Genomic DNA, 20556 nt, shown 5'->3' on the forward strand with positions numbered 1-20556 from the left:
CCAGATCGATATTGTATTGTATATTTCCTGCAGCAGATGTTGAGATATAGATCTACTGTCGTGGGAACAGGAATGTCATCAGGAAATATCGGTTCAGATAAATCTGGGTTACCACCAACAGGGACAGAGCTGGATTGATTGTGGTGAAAATGTCAGGTCAGAGTGAATATTCATGTAGTCCTTGAAAAAGGGGGAAGGAGAAATCAATAAGCTAAACACTCTACCGAATAATGGAACTGTTTTTTTCCAAGGAGAAGTTCTTTGTTCCTGAACTTGGTGTTCCTGTCCCTGATATGTTGGCAATGTTGTCTTAGAGATGCAAAAAAAGATTTCATAGAAAGCTTAAGGACAGATTCATTCCACAGTTCTGGAATAAGGATTATGTTAACATAGTTATATCTGAGTATTGCACTAGACGTCTGGTTAAAATTTAAATAAAGTCCCCTTAATTCCAAGGGACAACCTAGACTCTTTGAAGTTATGTCAAGAGAGTACCAGGCAAAAAAGAAATCCCATGTTTTTAGTTTTGATTTGCAATTCATTTATGCTATGATCTTGCAAAAGCTACCCAATCTTTGTATATCTCCATACATTCATTGGCTTATATGATAATATTCAATTTTTCTTTGTAGAGATGTTGCATAAAATATAGTAGATGACATAAATGTTGTGGCAGAGAGGGTCAAAATATGAAAGCAGTTTTTCCTCAATCATGATTTTGGCATCTGTCTGTATTTAATAGATTCACTTCTCTTACCATACCCAAGAAACCTCTTACCATTCATGTGCATAGGTTTCAAAAGAGCCCCTGTTCTCTCTTCCCAAAGTATTTTTTTCGAAGCTTGCTGGTGTTGGTCAGGTTTCAAGAGCATAGTAGGTTCATGGTCCATTGGCCTTGTTTTTGACTAGAAACCAAATTAATTGCTTTTATTGTTTGTTGCTACATTTTCCAGGCACCTTTTAAAAATGAACAAGAGCAGCTCTGATTTGGAAAAAGTGAGCCAAGGCTCCGCGGAGAGCCTCAGCCCATCCTTCAGGGGTGTCCACGTCAGCTTCACCACGGGCTCCACAGACAGCCTGGCCTCGGACTCCAGGACCTGCAGTGATGGAGGTAACCAACTTGACCTTGACATGAAGGCTTAGATTCCCCCAAGTCTAGAAGGCCAGGATATACTGGGTTAACTGCCAGGGTTTGGGAGGGCTGAGCTAGACCTACTGTCTTGGTCCTGCTTTTCCCATAAATTACACTCTTCCGGGGAGTGGTTGACATTGATTCCCTGTTGCATCCATGGCAGGGTGCCTCATCTCCTGCTGCACTCTCCAGTCATATGTGGTGCATCCACATGGTAACAAGGTGAGAGGAGGCAGAAGTTGAAAGCATGTTGAAAGACGATTCCTTGGGTAATGAGCCATCTCTATGTAGTTCTGCTTTCCATTTCTGTCCTAAGGATTAGTTTTCAGGGGGTTGGGCACATGCCAACTACAAGTTTTCTCTCTCGCCAACCCTCTGTGTTTCTCCCTCTCTCTCCCTCCCCTCTCTCATGTGCGTGCATGCACACGCACATGTCTATACATGCACACACTTGAACACAGCAGGTGTTTATATACACGTTTGTTGAGTTAAGAGCACATGTTTCAGTAGGTTACCATCCATCCCATTATCTGGATAAAGCTCAAAGGCATCACGTGTAGGTATGTCCTGATTGCACATATTTCTGAAAAGGACCTCCCGTTTTCTATAGTTGTGATGGGTAGTATTAAAAGCTCTCACTCTTTCATTCTTTATGTGTGTGTGTCCTCTCCTGTATCATGTTAGGTTTCGACATGCGTTAGCATGGCTTCTTCTCTCACTCCTATGGAAGAATTTTTTCTCAGTAGGCAATTTTGGAGTAGAGGCTTCTATTGAAAATTTACTGTCACCAACATTTTTCTAACTAAAAGATGAGTACTGCTAAGACAAAAACATACGTTTTAAGTCAGAATGTGGTGTGTTCTGATGGGAAACTTCTGATAGTTCCAACTTAAAAACAGGAAATATCTTAGCCTTGATTCGGGTGGGATGTGACAAAAGAGGATTTTCTTTTTCTGCAGATTTTCCTGGGCTTCTATCTTTTTCCTTTTCCCATCCCATTGTGCAAAAATTCCACAAGGCAGATTATTCCATAGAGGGCTGGGCTGGGCACATGAACCATTAGCCCTGTGTTGGTCAGCCCTGACCCGCTGTCAGGATGGTGACCAATTCTGAGGGAGCAGTCGACAGTGGAGTCCTCCATCGGTCACCGGCCAGCTGCTATCGATGAGAACGCGACTTAACTGCCTCCGCACGTTGCTTCTCAGAACCAGCAAGTCATGATGTTTGCTCTCAGAGCTCTTGTAGTCTATCAAGGAAAATAAGATAAAAACACGTGACACATGGGTAGATAGAATAAGCTAGAAAATTGGGCTGCCCAGGGCATGGGTACTTATAAAGGCTGATGGAAAAGAGAGAGGGTTTAAGGAAGGCTTTTCAAGAAGATGGGGCTTAGTGCATGTCTGAAGTGTGGTTAGAATTGAGAAAGAGAGAGCTTCTCAGGTAACAGAAACAATAAAAGAGGAGTAAAGACTCGGGTTAGCAGTGCACATTGGGAAGAAGGTAAGACCAGCCTGACACACTTCAGTGGAAGCAGGTGAGGGGAAAATGGGACTTGAGGCTGGTGGAAAGCAGGAGGCTGGATTGTACAATGCTCTTGAAACCAATTTATGGAGGTAGGAAAAAGGGAGCCGCAGGGGGTTAATGAGTACAATGGTGGCACCTAATTTAGACATTTTTTAATTAAAATGAGTACATTTTCATGGTTATTCTTTTACGATGAGCAGTTATTCAATGGAAATGCATCTCAAAATTTGGATTCCTAGATCCACAGGAAGGTACGAATCTTGTTACCAGACTCTGGCTCCTTAGGATAAGCCATTTCTTTCTGCTGCTCCTGTGTATGGCTCTGTACTCAGAACCATGCTTTGAAATTGGCAAAAGACCAAAGGCATGCTCTTTCGTTCTCTCTCTCTCTCTTCCTTTCTAACATCTCTTTAACATTAATCTGGAAAATATCCAGAAGCACTGGTCATGAAATGTGAGAAACCCTTCATTGGGCTTCCTATCATTAACAAGGCTGCTTGCTTTCGAGCTAATATTGAACAATTATCTTTTGGTCCCATAAATCCTTACGTCTACCTTGTACTTGAAGTAGTCACCCATCATACCATCTATTACTATTTGGCATCTAGTACTGAAGCTGAGAGTGGATCAGAATAAGAGAGGTAGAAATAGTTCAAGCTGAAGTTCTTTAAACCAGAATGTACTATCTACCTCTCTGATGTTATATATTAAATCATACTATACCTTTAGACTATATGTTTATTTTGTCAGTAGGAAATCACTGATGAAAATGATGCATTTCATTGACTTTTTGCATCTGCAGTATAGGCTGGCCAGAGAGGTGAGGACAAAGTCGTTCCGGGGCATATCATAGTAGTCGTTTGTGTAAACTGCTTAAATGATCGTCAGGTTCATTCTGCTATTCAAGTTCTGTGACAAAATTTTAAATTTTACAAGAAAAACATAATTGAAATCTATAACTTTGTTACACTTTAAAAACTAGTTTGTTTAAACTTTATGTTTATAAAGTATCATTTTCGTATTAATTTTACATCTCTATGCTTGTGTCACATTTCACAGTCATCAAAGCACATCTGTTATCCCATTTGTCCATGTGGGTAGTTCAATCGAACAGCGAGTCAACTTGGTAGAAGGAAGCAGTTGTTTCATTTATGCTTGCTGTGGGAGGGACAAAGTGCACGTGCCAGGACAGATCTATGAATGCTGCCAACAGGAAGCTTGTCTGTAGTGAATGGGTGGATGGATGTGAGGGGAAATGATCTGCTAAATGAAATGGTCATCAGAAGACTCTTGTGCTTTAAACGGTTACTTTTAAATATGCAAACCTCATGACTCATTAAGATCATTTTCCTTTTTGATTTAGGATAACAAAATTCAGTTCAGTAGCTGAACAGGCATCTATGGATGCCAGGTTCCCATGGTACAGGTGATTAGAGAGTTTTGTTGAACTGAAACTGTTAGTACAAACACTAGATAAGAGGTCTAACTATACAGTGAGCATAGATATAAACTCACATGAAAATATGTACCAGGGCAGTGTTGGTTTTCTTATTTTTATAGCTAGCAAACCAAAAGATACAGAAAGTTAATTAAATATCTTGACAGTAGTTAGCTTATTTTTCTAAATAATAATGCCAAGTCAGTTTTTAAAATGTACATTAATTCAACCATTAATTTGATAGATATTCGTTGAATATAAACTGTGTTCTGGGTATCATTCTAGTTGTTTAAGATATAGAAGTGACTCCTCCCAAAATACCCAGTTCCTTCTTTCATGGAGCTCACATTCTGGTGAGGAGAGATGGACAATGAAGAAGATAAAGGAGTCAAGTAGCCAGTGGGTCAGATGGTAGTAGGCGCTATGGGGAAAACTGAGCCATGAAGGTGGCAGCGAGGGGTAGGAGGACCTGTCAGCAGGAGACAGTGAGTCCACAAAGATCAGACATCAGTCAAAATAAGTGACAGCAGACTGTCACCGAGCATTTGCTCCCTTGATTACTATTTCTCAGGCTGTTACCTGAGAATCCATAAGAAGAAAGAGTTTTTTTTTTTTTAAAGGCGATCTTGAAAAAGATATCTGAAACTTTCTAGCTAAAAATAGTGTGTTTTCTGACTGTTAAACAGACTTGTTAAAGCACTTGATCCTAAATTAATGGGTTCGGTCTAATACATTACATTGGAGTTTATACCCCACCCCCAACTCCCATAGAGGCAGATTCGGTCATGAGTTCTGTCCCAAGAGTTCTATTGCTAAGGGATGAAGAAGCAATCACAAAGGAAGAACTACTAATTTTTAAGATTGTCTGTGGCCTGAGCCCTTACAATATCACTAAAGTGAAGCTTCATCTTTGTTTAAACCATTTCTCTTCAAACTGAATTTTAAACACACACACACACACACACACACACACACACACACACACACACACACACACACATACTTAATTCAGCAGAAGTCATTACATGTCTACGGTAAAAATTCAAACAATGAGGAAAGCTGTGAAATGAAAACTCAAAGTCTTCAGACCGCCCCCATGCAGCTCCTACCACTACTTTGAACATTTTTTCTGTATCATCTCAGAAATTTTGTCCATATTTTGAATATCATAAACTTCATTTCTGTGCATTTTTATACTTATATCTTGAAGTCTTTTAAATCAGAACCTCTAGAACTACTTCATTTTTTTTAATGCTGCATAATTTTTCATCGTATGAATCAGTTAAACCTCTTATTAATGGATGTTTAGGTTATTTTCATCACAAGTCTACAGTAAGATCCTGTGACATATGTTGAAATAATTTGGTGAGCATATTTGTAAGATAAATTCTTAGAAGTGGAATTGATGTGTCAAAATATATATGCATTTTAAATAAACGTTACCAAATTATCCTCTAAAAATGTCAATTTATACTTTCATCAACAGCATGCGAAAGTGCTTTGAACTACCTTTTAATTTTACTATTAATTTGGAAGAAAACCCTTAAAGATTGTGTTATAATGAGGGACTGAAAGATCATGATTCCGGAAGAACACTTGGGCTGTAGGCATGGAATATTTTCCGTGATCCTTTTTTCCAAACTGAGACAGTGCTTCTCTTTTACATGTAAATCGAATCCATGTCTCGATTACTATTTCTTGGGATGATTAAGTAGTCCCGAGGGACTACTCACAAATGCCACATTTTCCATTCAGTTATAAAATGCTAATAATAATAATGCCTCCATTTCAGACCACCTTTACCTTATTAAAAAAGCAAAGAAACCTGTCAAAGGAATGCTCATTGCTTTAAAAAAAAAATTTAGAATTGAGCCCATTGACTGTGGGACCAAACAAGAGGTTGCACAATTTTCCTTTGGAGGAAAAGTTACATGTGATGCTAGAACCTTTCCTCACCCCCAACCTTCTGGGGGCGGGGGGCAGGGGTTTGGCAGAAACGAGCAAAACTGCCATTTCCTGTGTGACACTAACAAAGTCCCTACACAGATGGCTTTAATTTTCTCACTTTTAACATGAGGCGATTGAATGAGCCACAAGGTATGGACGAGGTTTTCTCCATCTGCTTGTTCCCTATGCCTTGCATTTAGTAGGTTCTCAAGAAGAATTGACTGAACGAATGGATAAATCCATATAGCTATTTCCAGCTCTACAATCTATTATCATCATTTAAAAAAAATACTCTAATCTTTTTGAACAAAAGAAAATTTCATTTGTTTTACCTTACTGGAAGTTGGAGAACAATCAGACACAAAAGCTAAAGTTTAGAGCTTGGGGACTCTTAAATGGAGCTCTGCCCTTTGCCTCCATCCTTGCTTGGGCCCAGCTGCTACCAGAAAGCAGAGCTATGCATCGAGAGAGCCAAACAGTGCTCATTCATACTGCTCAAAACTGGACTGACCACTTCCTCCTTAAGCTCAGCTCTCATTGTGGCTGTATAGAACAATGAAAGTGCCTATTAAAACCCAGCAAGAAGAGAGGACTCTAGAATAAGGAAAACCTCACAGCACTACATTTGAATTTTTGCCCTGCATTTCTACATAGGGGTTAAGCTTTTTTCCCTGACCATTGAAATCCTGATTGCTCTTCTTTGCTTTCGAAATATAAAGGCACCAAACTGGTATACTTTCCCCTTGGGTCCTTTTAAGATCCCACCCAGTGTGCCATATGTGATGCGTAGTTTCCCACTAGAAACACTTTCTCTTCCCTGAAGCACACCACTAGAGAGATGCAGAGGAGTACACCGTAGCTGGCCACTGGCTTTCCATGCTGATTTGAAAATTGAGAGGAACACTTAGGAAATGGAATGTAGAGCTCTCTGGCCCAATTAGCATGCAAAGTCATTAAAAACAAAAACAAACAAACAAAACCCTACAAAGATGTAACTATGATATAGGCAAACTGCCCAGAAAAGTATTTTCCACTCTCACCCCTTTTATACCCTCAGTGTAAGCCAGAATTTGGAAATGGAGTGATCTAACGCCAGCATAAAACCAGGACGCACGGGCGGCACGCCTTGCTTTACTGCACTTCTCTTTATTGCACTTCAGAAATGTTGCATTTTTTTACAAATCGAAGGCAAGATCCTCCATCAGCCGAAAGATGACGACTCGCTTTATTTTGATAGTCACTATATTGCGGTGGTCTGAAGCCCAACCTGCGATCTCTCCGAGGTATGGCTGTATTTGAATTCGTCTCATATGCCTTTGGAGCTGAGTCCTGAGAACGTGGGCTGTTGGCCAAAGTTTTTCAGGATGTTTTTAGGCACAATTTTCTGAACCAGTGGTTTGCCTGTGAATTCTGAAACTATTTTAGGTGTCAAGACATATGTGTTCCCTCTTCTTTTCGGCTCTTCTAAATGCAGAGTGTGGCAGCTGCTACAAATAGTCACAGTTGAGCTGCCATGTTGCCTACAGCCGTGTTTAGGAGGAGTTTCCTCTCGTAAGAGTCAAGGAAATGACAGAGTCAGAGTGGGTCCTTACGGGTGCCCCTGATGCCATAGAAGATAGCTGCTGCTTGTCTCGTGGTGGAGAACTCAGTTTCATTGAGAAAGGCCACATGTTGGCATCTATTTTAGGGTAGCCCTAAAAATATCAACAGCTGAGATACGGTCCTGAGGTGGCTGGGGGCTATCAGAGTGAATTATGGTCTTTCACCAGCTCTGATTCCACATATGGAGAACAGCTGCAAGGACCCATAAGTTCAGAAGGGTGCCTCAGGTTGGAAGGTGATGTACCTGTTACAGAACTAGGTTATATGTATGTAATATATATATATTTGAAATATATATATATATTTCAAATACAAAAACTACAATATGCCTACATAATGCTACCTTGTACAGATAAAGTGCGCATTTCAATGAGCCACATTTCACTGGGTGAGGTTCCTATAAGGTCAGTCCTTCATGTCCACTGGAGAGAAGTGTGGTTGGAGAGCGTTCTTCTGCAGTGCGATCAGCTGATTAGTACGTGCTTTATGCAGGGGTTGTTGAGTGACAAGCACATGGTATGTAAGAAATAAAAGAAAATGAACCAGCCCACCTGCTCATCCTTGAGGCCATGCCTCCTAATACCCGGTCCCCCTTGCCTAAGTGGTTATGAGATATAGGTCTGAGCAAAGCCACCGACTCCCACCGTCCTCACAGTGCCCAGGAAGGCCAGAGAACTCACAGAGGGCAAGGGAGGAAGTCCTTTTCTCTCACTGCCTCAACACGAGTTATTTTTTTTGTACTAAAGCAGAACCTCTTGATTCTCTTTAGTAATTTATGGAAAAGAGTGTACAAATTATTTTTTTAAAGGATCCTTGCTATCCTTGCAGATTGAGAAGTTCACCATTGACAGCTGTGGGAACTAGAAATAGAGAGAGGAAGGGTTGAAGCAAGATAACCATCTGCCTAGAGGTATTTTATTTCAGGGGCCGCTTTGAGACAAAATGCCTGTTAGGAGAGGTTGAAAATGAAGAGAGTAGCTGAAATTATAGGCTATTAATGCTGGACTATTCGTAGTGATGCCATCTGGGCAGTTTTAAGTATGGAAACTCAGCCTGAGGAGGTCAGCAGCTAGTTACGCGTTCATCCTGCTGTCCACCCCTCAGCTCAGAGCAGAAGCAGAAAGGGACGTGTGGGAAGCATCAAGGAGAGCCCTACAAGGAAGGCAAGGAGAACAAACCAGTAAAGATTGGGAAATAAGCACAAGATTTACAGAGGGGACTAGCCAAGGAATTGATTTGTCAGAACCTCCCCAGCCACTGGACTGGGGACCAGAAGTCCTGACCATAGGCTGGCTGGTCCCTGTCGCTGGAGCTCCTGACTAAAACATTGACCAGGGATTCTCATCACACTTCACTTCCTCCCTTCATCCCCCTTCTTCTACATATTGATGATTAATTGAGAATCTGACAGCTCAATGGGGCGGGCCTCCCTATCCAGAGTGCAGAAAGGCCAGGAAATGGACATGGTTCTGCCTGGCAGCCCTTTTGCTCATCACCTGGGGGACTGCTGGCTGAGGCTTAGTGTCCTTTGAGATCCCCATGCATAAGCGTTCTTGCTCCTCCTCCTTTTTGTAGCCTAGGAGCTCGTAAGTGATCCTCCTCCTCTCTCGGCCTGTGCTGCTAGGAGGAAGGCGGGGAGGAAGTGAGTCACTGCCCTAGCCTTCTGTCCCCATTTTGGACCAGCCCTTGGGAGGAGAAAAGCTTCTTTCTGGGGAGCATGGGTGGGGGACCTATGGACTTCAGGATTTCAGAGCCTGCTGAGGTCAGCTGCAATCAGGATCTCACCTCCTCTGGCTGGCTGTTTCTTGTGTGCCACCATTGTGACTATTCGGGGGAGAATACATGGGTGTGTGAAGCTGACTAGTCCTGGCTGCACCACTGCTGCTTGCTTTATAATTAACCTGGGCATCCTGGAAAGGATATAAATCACTCATTCAGACTTGCTGGCAGGCGCCCTGCCTATCATTAACTAGCAGAATGAGTTGGGAAGGAAAACTTCTTACAATCTTGATAAACCACTGGGTGACCACCTATGCTATGTGGGAGCATGTGGAGCATCATGGGAGCACGCAAGGAAAAGCATCCTGCTTCTTCCTGGGTCTGGGACTGAGGAGCAAGGAAAGGTGTTAACGTGGGGCCCGATGGCCTCACTCTGCTGCGCAGGGCTTCTCTTTGGAGGAACCTATTGGTTCCCAGCTCTTGTGTTCAACAAGCTGTGTGCACCAACTTTGTCGTCCTGTGAGCTTTGCACTGGAGGTTGTACTGGGCAAGAGGCGTCCTGCTCCCATGCACTGTCGATGTGTGTCTGGGTGTCAGTGAGGCGAGGGCCCGGATGTCAGTTCTTGCCCTGCCCAAGGCAAGGTGAGTTCTGCGGACGGGGCCATTCACCTTGCTCCCGAGAGGGTCCCCTCTCCCTTGGAGCATCCCAAGGGAGGAGACCCACTGTTGATCTGAGGAGCTTGGTGCCAGTGCTTGTCCTTATGGGTCTATTCTGTCCCCTACCTTGGTTGGAGAAAGCAGAGAGGGACTCAGTGTGGGCATATTCAGGAGCAGCCCTGGAAAGGTCATGTGCATCTGAGTGAGCTGACACAAAATTAACAGACAATTTGCTTCCTTTGGGGCCTTTCACCACCTGCCTAGGTCTCATGTGCTTGTTGCATCTCTTTCATTCCAGCCATTCTGCTAAGATGGGGAGGGTTACAGGCACCACATGCCCTGCCCTTAATGTGATGCGACACAATGAACTAAATGAGGGGTGCACATCATAAGCACCTATTCCCTTGCATCTAAGACCCATATTTCTTTCACATTTTAACCTTCAGGATTATAGGATGCATTTTACAACCTATGAATACAGTCACTGTTTTCTTTCATCCCTTTGAAAGCTGTTATTAAAATAGTGCATACATCTTCCAGTTAGTGCTTAGAATGAAAGAAATGAGTATCATTTCAATTTGCCCTTTCCTGTTTCCAATGTCCCTAGCTTTTTCTTACATATTTTTTTTTTACCTGAACTCTTATTTCATTGTGAAACTTCAATTTTATACATCGATACAAAGAATAAAGTGCAGTCTTCACCCCGTGTAGATTAGCCCTTCATCTCACCATCTAGGATGCTTCCCAGATAATGTCCCCATTATCTATGGAGACCTGTGGCCATGTGAAACCTTCCGCCATGAGATTCGGTGTCCGTGGGCACTACCCTGGGACTGCAGGGCCCAACAGAGACTCTCTTTTCCTTACGATCTGTTTCTTTAGTAAAGTCACATCCCTCTGCCTTCCAGAATGTCTGTGGGCCAGCCCTGCCCCCCAAGCCACTAAAGTGTTTGCCAAAACTCATAGAACTATATACTAAAACGGGGGAATTGTAGGTAAATTGTACCTCTTTTAAAAAGTCAGGTTTATAGAAGGTAATTTATAAAGGGTACAATTTACCGTAAAAAAATCCAGCCAAACCACACATGTTCATGTTTGTGGTTATTGTGGCAGCATTGTTTGCAAAATGTTAGAAGCAACCTAAATGTCTATCAAAAGAGGACTGGCTAAATAGATGATTTTTGCACATGATGATATGAGATAGCTATTTAAAAGAACTAGATAGATGAGTACATTTGCTGCGAAATATCTCCAAGATGTAGCATCAAGTAAAGACAAGCAATATTGCGAACAGTGGGCGAGTTCGTTCTCCTTTGTGTAAATGTGTGCGTGTGCATTTGTGGGTTCTTCAGCATACCTCCAGAGGGTGCATGAGCAATGGCTGTGGTAGTTTCCTCCAATGAGCGGGCTCATGCTGAGAGCCAGGGTAGGAGGAAGACTTTGTTGGCACTGCACACATTAAATTTTTTTTCATTGTGCATCTATTGTCTCCTCAAGAGATAAATAAAAATAAATTATTTTGACATACATAAATATGTACGTACGTACGTACGTACATACATACATACATACATAAATGCAAGCCCTTAAGGCCCTGGCACTGAGTAGCTTAGGCCTTCAGCCTTATTGTTCCTGTTTTCTCCTTTTCAGGACCATCATCTGAGCCGACTCACTCACCCACCAATAGTGGAAAGAAGCTCTTTGCTCCTGTTCCATTCCCTTCAGGCTCCACTGAGGATGTGTCCCCCAGCGGCCCCGTGCAGCCCCCGCCTCTCCCCCAGAAGAAGTTAGTGAGCCGGGCGGCCTCTTCGCCAGATGGCTTCTTCTGGCCCCAGGGCTGCCCCAAGCCGAGAACAGCAAGTCCCAAGCTGAACCTCAGCCACTCGGAAACCAACGTCTGCGCTCGTGAGGAGTCCCACTTCAGCTTTTCCTCGAGCCCCGGGAACCGCCACCATCATATCTTCTCCTCTTCCGAGCCTCTGGAGAAAACCTTCAAAGGCATTGGCCACTGGGTTCCAACACCAGGACTGCCAGGCAGCAGAAGCGGCAGCGGGAGCCCCAGCCTCCAGTACAGAGGGGTCCCCTCGGCCTCCTCCTCCCAGCTGAGCGTGGCCAGCCAGGCCTCCACCAGCAGCACCCAGCTCCAGCTCCACAGCCTCCTGAGCAGCATTAGCAGCAAGGAGGGTACCTACACCAAGCTGGTGGGACTCTACGCCCAGTCCCTGGTCCGCCTCGTGGCCAAGTGTGAGGACCTCTTCATGGGTGGCCAGAAAAAGGAACTGCACTTCAATGAGAATAACTGGTCGCTCTTCAAGCTGACCTGCAACAAGCCCTGTTGTGACTCGGGAGATGCCATTTATTACTGTGCCACCTGCTCTGAGGACCCCGGCAGCACCTACGCTGTTAAGGTAGGTACCCCCACCCCTTCCATTCTGCAGCACAACCAGCTGGTCCTGCCTTGGAAGAATTGTGGCTCAAGCAATTCATTTCTCCTCTCCAGGCTTGAGAAGGAGGGTTGAGTCCTAAGTTTCCTTTTAACACGTAGTGCTCAATGATCTCACTCTCTGCCCGGCTTGGGACATGGTGCAATAGGATTTGCACCATGAATGAATAGAAGATTCATTCCGTGCTTTCAGGCATGAACTTATGTGATTAAGCTAGATTAAGAAAACAGTTGCCTTTTAATGCAATAGAGTTCATTCATTTATTCTGCAGGTTTTTAATGAGTACCTACTGTATGCCAGGTAGTTTGTAAAGATCCGAATATAGAGGGGTGAACAGAAGGTTCTTATGTAGCTTATAATCTAGTGCAGGAGATGGACAAATTAGGATATTGTTCTTTAGATAGGGCCGGAAGGAGACTTAGATATAGCCATCACCTTGAACAATAAGAGTAATAGCATTGATTGATCATTCACTGTACAACTAGACTTTTGGTTGGATGCAGTAACTATATGACCTTGAAACCTTACAGTTGGGGAATCTGAGGCTTGAAATGAGTAAGTAATCTGCCCATAACTGGTTGGTGGCAGAGATAGAGTTGAACCTTAGTTTTTCTGTCTACAAAGTCTATATTTCTATCAGTTAAGGAAAGCAAAGTTCAGAGAAGTTAAGTAAGTAGTCCAAGGTAACACAGCTGTTTAATCTTTGACCCTAGATCAGGGCTGTTGCTGCCACACCCCACTGCTCTCTCAGGGTGCAGCTCTGAGCAAACTGGTTGAGCGTCTACACCCATCCGGCCACCCTGGTCTCTGCCACTTACCCGGGTCATTCTGTGCGGCCACCTTTCTCATCTTCTTTTGGTATTCTTTGGATATCTGGTGGGTCTGTGGCCCTTCTATAAATGCAAGCTTTTGTGGGGAGTAAGAAGGGGAACGCTGAGCTCTCTACTATCACCTATCCCAAGATATTCTTTTATTTCTAGTTAGAAAAAAATGTATACAGTAAACTAACATGAAATGGCCTCGATGGGGTAGCTTCCTGCTTACAGAAGTGTTTTAAAAATATTATAATTATTAGCCAAAGAAAATGGCAATGAATTTTACTTTGAGATTTTTTTTTTTAAAGAAATTGGTGATACTATCATAAAATATGGACTAAGCCCATGGTTTCTATGTTTAAAGGGCTATATATAATTACTTGCTGCATTCCTATGGGGGAAAAAAAAATAGGATAGGGGTGGCTACTAGAAGGATCCAGTTTATTGTACAGAAATCAAGGCCCTGAAAGATTAGTGGCCTGGGTGGCAGGCACTAGATGGAAGAAAAAAACGAACGTCCAGATTGGGAGTCTGCATTTCCTAAACTTCATTGCCTCGTTGTGTCTAAACCCAGCAGCTTCTCTCTTGGTAAGCTACCCTTCCTTGCCACAATTAAAAGAAGAAAATTAACAATCCTAGCATCCCTTCCTATTAGGATGATGCTAGTGGCCACATGGGTGCAGATGCTCAGCCAGCTTGCTCAGAGCTACACCTGAGCGAGCAGTGGGGTGTGGCAGCAAAAGCCCCGATTTAGGGTCAAAGATTAAACAGCTGTGTTGCCTTGAACTAGAGGAAGAACTGAGTGGACCCTTCAGTGAGCCGAACATGATTAGTCTGTTATCGCTGTCGGCCCAGAGCCAGGGGTCTTTATCCTGCCAATGAAAGGGATGTAGTTTTGAGATCTTTGAAAGCCAAAGGGATGGCAGTACCTTGAGGAAGTACTTAATTTTCAGTGGCCCCAGTGAACCTAAGAAAGTGAGCTGTGAGTCATCCCTCTGCTTCCACCTTCCTGTGTTCAAGTGTGTCAGTCACTCTCACTGGTCTCCTGGGCTGGGCCTTGGGGCTAATTCAGTGACAAGAGACAGCTCACATCTCCATTATGAGAGGAAAAGAGCCTGGTGAAAGAGGCTTAATCCCTCTTTCCCATGGGGTAATAGTGATATGGCTCTCCTGCCAAGAACTAAAGGGCCACCTGGTGGGAGATCTGCCACTGGATCGGAATCTTGGGGGATAGGGGTTTTGGTTTTTAAATCCATAAATGATTGTGACACTCAGCTTGCATTCTAGGACCTCTTGTAAAGTGTAGAATTAGGCACATTCTCTGACGAACAGTGCAGAAAATTTAGCTTCCCCAGAAAATGTCAAAAACAAGCATCACTTCTTATTTCAGTAGGCTTGTAATCCATAGGAAACTGGAAGACAGGCCGTGTCCTCTCAGGAAGAGAGGCCCACGGGTCTCCTATCTGACTTTTTGCCAGAGGCTTGGCAGCTCAAGGACTATCTCTGTACCGTGTGAAAAGGAAATTTGGAGAAGAGCTTGCAGTGTTCAGAGTCTGGGGAACAATAATATCAATTTGCAAATGTGCCTGGTAAAGGGGGGGACGGCGTGCGGAGCATCATTTTGCACGTGCAGTATTTCCACTTCATTAGCTGCGCAGTCTAGACTGAGTACAGTCATCTGGAATCCGCGAGGGGGTGGGGAGCGGGTCCCCCTTCCCACTGCCTGTCTGTTGCTGAACTCATTTCATCTGCGCCTGGTAAACAGGAGCCTTGGTTACGAGTCTCCATTAACTCGCTCAGGCCCGCACCTGCTGCCCCTCATGCCAGTCCGGTTTGCGGGCTCAGCGCCCTGCAGCAGCAAGGACAGGAAGCCGGCTCTGGAGCCCTGCACCATGAATATGAAGCAGAAAAAGGTCATCAGCTGCCTGTGAGGTTTCAAAGCCCTTTCATGCCTCAGCCAACTAGAACTGCAGTTGGGTAATTAGGGACCTATGTTAAGGCAGCTGGACCTTTTTTTTATTTAACAGACATGACTTAGCCCTGATTTTCAACCATGAATGTGAGGCCATGACCACAAAGTTTAAAACGAGACATGGCTCAACAAAACATTTGAAATTACGTGACGGTATTGAGCCAAAACCCAAGCATAGACCCCCAAAAATGAAATGGGGGGGTGGGGTGGAGAGGGGCGATGAGAATGGAGAGGAAGCCTCCCATTCCCCATCCCTGTGCAAACAGGTGGTGAGGAAGCTATGGGTCCCGCTAGAGCACCCACTCACTGATTTTGAACCACATCCAGCCCAGTTACCATTTATTCTGCTCCTTCATTTACATCTCTGTGCAAACTGTCAGCAGCTCCTCTGGAGCTTTGCTGGGAGTGTTTGCTGAACCCAGGCCTTTGATATCCTTGAGAAAAGGGATCCTTGGAAACACTTCCCAGGCCCTGGGCAGCTGCACAGTAAGGGCTGGTATGATAACTTGCAATCCAGCAGCACCAAGCATGGCTGTAGCCAAATCTGCCAGAGCAATCACCATAGCAACCTTTCCCAGTGACTGCTCACCGGGGCTAGGCACTGTTCTGAAAGCCACACCTGCGTTATGTCATTTAATGCTGACAATGGCCCTGTGAGGAAGAAGCTGTCATTGCCCTGGATGTACAGAGGGAAAATCTGACTGAGATAAATACAGTCGATCCTCATTACTCATGGATTCTGTATTTGTTGATTCGCTGCTAAAATCTATTTGTAACCTCAAATCAATACTTGTGGCATTTTTGTGGTCATTCTTGGACTTGCATAGAGTGGGGGGAAATTTGAGTCACCGGACATGCCAGCTGGGGCGGAACTATATAAAGAAAGCACTCTGCCTTCTTGTTTCAGCTCTATAGATTGTCAACAGTGTCCTTTCTGTGGTCTATTTAGTGCCTCATTCTTCACATTTTTGTGAAGAATGTACGCCTTTGCTGCGTACATGGCCAAGGTGAGCACTGGAGTCCTGTTCAGTCTTCCTAAGTGCAAGAAGGCTGTGACGTGCCTTTGGGAGAGTATTAGATAAGCTTCGTTCTGGCATGAGTTAGAGTGCTGACAGCCATGACTTCAGTATTAATGAATCAACATTATCTATTAATAAGGCATCTTTAAACAGAAACACACATAAGACAAGGTTATATATTGGCCAGTTGATAAAAATGTAACTAGAGGCTTGCAAGAACATCACATTGTATTTCCCCTAGGAGCAGCAGATCAGTATACACTAATTCAGTGGTTGCGGCTGCCTAATAGAACATAACTCCCACAAATATCAAGAATCAATTGTAACTTGCCAGTATTTGCAGAGTTTGTATTTAAACCAAAATCTTTTTCACTCCAAAGCCCATAGTTTGACCTCTAGAATACTTCTCAGTTGCATAATGGGCAAATAATTTAACCTCTTGAAGATTCCTCCTCTGTGACAGCATCTGCCTCTTCGGGTTGTTTGAGATTAAGTGAGACATTGCTTGAAAAACGCTGAGTAGGTGCACAGGAGCTCAGCAGATGTCTCCTATGGTTGAGAAGCCCTCACTCGGAGGGAGTGACCCCAACACCAGTAATGCTTTTCCCACATATCCATAGATGGCACAGCAGACAGGTTCATGCACAGTGGTTGGTATTTATATACAAGATTAATTTTTGAGGATTCCTCCAAATTTCTTGTAGGTGAATGGTGTTCCAGAAGCCTGTCATTAAAAAAGCTGAGGACAGTTGCTTGGGCTAAAATAAGAAAGAGCCTGCAACAATGCCCTTAAATATGTATTCCAGAATCATTTCTGTTAGTGTAATGGCAACCAATGTCTGGGATAAATGTACTTCTCTTTTATTTCTGTTCTACTTCTATAATAGAGAGATTACTAGATTAATGTGTTACCTCCTCCCGACCCCCAATTATCTTGATAAAAGTTTCCTCAGAGGCTGAACTCTTTTATCCCAGGTTTCATGCTGAGAGGTTTGTATAGCTGCAATATAAATAAACCTCCCTAAAAAAGTGCTTGCAATAGAACTTCTAAAAACAGCACCTGCAAGCATTGTGGCGCTTCATGAACGCTGCTATAATCATCTGAGTGTGGCCACGCGGCAGCCCTAAGGGTTATTTTGGGATTGTTTGCAGGATGATGTTTTCTCGGTAGATGCAAGATGCCTTTCTTCTGAGGATTACACTCTGATCCTTACCTTTCTGTAAAGCATGGCTGAGGTTACACAATATCCTTTTGAGAGAGGAGACCACAGACCATCTTCAGTCTCTTTCTATAATTACAGGGAAATTGAAGCCCATGATGTCTGGCTCGAGGCCCTCCAGTTGTGTGGCAGGCCAGATGAGGATTAGCGTTGCTAAGATCCTCAGGGGCTGGCGCTGTCGTTAGTACGTGTTGAGAAGGCGGGAGAGAGATGGTTGTAGGGATTCCCCAGAGGAGCTCCAGATCATCTGCTTTTTTATTTCTGTCTTCAGTTCTGAGGGTACCTTGGCCCTTTGGGTCCCCTGTCCCTGAAGAGCTTTCTGTTTTCTTTCAGCTGCTCTGACTCACCCCTGGAGGAAAAGTGTGTGGCTTTCACATAACAGTTCCACTAAAATCAGCCCTGTGGGTTATGCCACCTAGTAGGCATTGCATATTTACCTGGATCTAGAAACTAGGGCAGCCTAAGAAAATGTGGCCAAGGCCTAGAGGTTTACGGCCTGCATCTGCCTCTTGGGTTCCCCAAGAAGGAAACACCCCAGCAGCCAAGCCCATCTGCTGTCAGGAAGCTGCCGATTCACGTGTGAGGGGTGAGGAGCAAAGCTGACCGCTGTGTCAGCTCTGATCTGGCTTTCTGAGAATTTGTCCAGCCCATACCGTGTGCAGCAGGATGTCTTCCTCCCAACACCAGTGGCCACACTACACGTTGCTCTGCAGGGACCCCACTCTTTAACTTTTTAAGAAATTGCCAAACTGTGTTCCAAAAGGACTGCACCATTTTACTTTTCACCAGCAATACGTGAGTTTCTCTTTCTTCACATCCTTGTAGACATTTGTTACTGCCTATCATTCGTCTCATAGCCGTTCTAGTGGGTGTCAGCTGGTATCGTTGTAACTTTGATTTGCATTTCCCTAATGACTCATGATGTTGAACACCTTTTTATGTGCTTGCGGTTATTTACATATTTATTTGGTGAAATGCTTATTAATATCTTCGGCCCACTTTTTGATTGGGAAGTTTATCTTACTACGGAGTTTTAAGAGTTTTTTTGTAAATTGTGGATACAAATCATTTATCGGATATGTTTTGGACATATTTTCTTCCAGTCTTTTACTTGTCTTTCTGTTTTCTTAAAAGTATCTTTTGAAGCATAAACGTTTTGAATTTTGATGGGGTCAAGTTTATTAATTCTTACTTTTATGGACCACGCTTTTGGTGTGGTAGCTGAGAAATCTTTGCTCAACTCACAGTCTCAAATATTCTTTCTTATGCTTACTTCTAAAATTTGTATGTTTGGGCCCTTTCCCCTAAGTCCGTGTGATCTGCTTTGAGTTAATTTGTGTGTATGGTGTGAGGTAAGGGTTTCAGTTCACCTTTTCGAATGGGGGTTCCAAACGTCCCAGCACCATTCGTTGAACAGAATGATGGATCCCACTCTTGACCTCACTTCCCCTTTTCTCCACAGATCTGCAAAACCCCTGAGCCCAAAACGGCCTCATACTGCAGCCCTTCTGTGCCCGTGCACTTCAACATCCAGCAGGACTGCGGCCACTTTGTGGCCTCAGTGCCCTCCAGCATGCTCACCTCTCCTGACACGCCCAAGGACCCTCTGCCTGCCCTGCCCTCTCACCCCCCTGCCCAGGAGCAAGACTGCGTGGTGGTCATCACCCGAGAGGTGCCCCACCAGACTGCCTCTGACTTTGTGCGGGACTCGGCCACCAGCCATCAGTCTGAGCCCGAAGTTTACGAGCGGCGCGTGTGCTTCCTCCTTCTGCAGCTCTGCAATGGGCTGGAGCATCTGAAGGAGCACAGGGTCATCCACCGAGACCTGTGCCTGGAGAACCTGCTGCTGGTGCACTGCACCCCACAGGCCACCCCCAGCCCTTCCCCTGCCACCTCCACAACCCCTGTCGCCTCTACTACCTCCAGTGTGCCTCCCACCGCCACATCCCCTTCCCCCGCCGCTACTCCCTGCCCTTGCCCCTCTGCCACCCTCCCAGTCGGTGCGACCCCCAGTGCCCCAGCTGCCCCCGCCTGTCAGAGAGTGCCCAGTGAGAAGCACTTGCCCCGGCTCATCATCAGCAACTTCCTGAAGGCCAAGCAGAAGCCAGGTGGCACCACCAACCTGCAGCAGAAAAAGAACCAGGCCCGGCTGGCCCCCGAAATCGTGTCTGCCTCCCAGTACAGTAAGTTTGATGAGTTCCAAACAGGCATCCTCATCTACGAGCTCCTCCACCAGCCCAACCCATTCGAGGTGCGGGCCCAGCTGCGGGAGAAGGACTACCGACAGGAAGACCTGCCCCCCCTGCCCACCCTGTCCCTCTACTCACCTGGCCTGCAGCAGCTCGCCCATCTGCTGCTGGAGGCTGACCCCATCAAGCGCATACGCATTGGCGAGGCCAAGCGGGTGCTACAGTGCCTGCTGTGGGGGCCGCGGCGGGAGCTGGTGGAGCAGCGAGGCACCTCGGAGGAGGCGCTGTGCAGCACGCTGCATAACTGGATCGACATGAAGCGGGCCCTGATGATGATGAAGTTTGCTGAGAAGGCGGTGGACCGCAGGCGCGGGGTCGAGCTGGAGGACTGGCTTTGCTGCCAGTATCTGGCATCCGCAGAACCCGGAGCCCTCTTACAGTCACTGAAGCTCCTGCAGCTTCTGTGAGCAAAGCCCCCAGCCTGCACTTTAGCCGCCTACTTCCGTTCCTCACTCCACCTTGACCCCCATGCCCTGCCTTGTCTCGGAAACATTTGTGTCTCCCTGGGAAATGGTACAAATGACTGTCGTATGTGGATGTAATATATATAAAAAATATATAAATATGAAAGACTGAGGCTGTCATTGCCCACTTAGGCTCCCGTCGTCGCCAAGTGCTTCCAGTTTTCTCCCATAATTATTTACCTTTCAAGCTCAGTGCAAGGTCCTGCAAGGACGGTTCTGCCAAATGAATGAAGCCTGGACTCTGGCCTTACTACTCCATTATGATATCTCTTTATCCTCCTGTCAAATGCCTATTCAAAAACCAAAAACTCCATTTAAAAAAAAATTTTAATTGAGTCATGAGCAAAGTGCCCA

At 44.8% G+C, this 20556-nt stretch overlaps 1 protein-coding gene across 2 annotated transcripts in view; it reads left to right on the forward strand.

Annotated features, from left to right (window-relative positions):
- PRAG1 (PEAK1 related, kinase-activating pseudokinase 1) overlaps positions 1 to 20308 on the forward strand; it is a 50742-nt gene extending 30434 nt beyond the window's left edge. For both annotated transcript variants that reach the window (XM_006916350.3, XM_025049891.1), the window contains exons 4-6: positions 954 to 1111; positions 11670 to 12427; positions 18952 to 20308. In XM_006916350.3, coding sequence (XP_006916412.1) covers positions 954 to 1111; positions 11670 to 12427; positions 18952 to 20145 — 2110 coding nt within the window. In that variant the 3' untranslated portion in view covers positions 20146 to 20308. The remainder of the gene's footprint in view (positions 1 to 953; positions 1112 to 11669; positions 12428 to 18951) is intronic.
- The last annotated feature ends 248 nt before the right edge of the window (positions 20309 to 20556 follow it).

This window comes from Pteropus alecto, unplaced genomic scaffold, assembly GCF_000325575.1.
Source record: "Pteropus alecto unplaced genomic scaffold, ASM32557v1 scaffold24, whole genome shotgun sequence".
NCBI classification, from domain to species: Eukaryota; Metazoa; Chordata; class Mammalia; order Chiroptera; family Pteropodidae; genus Pteropus; species Pteropus alecto.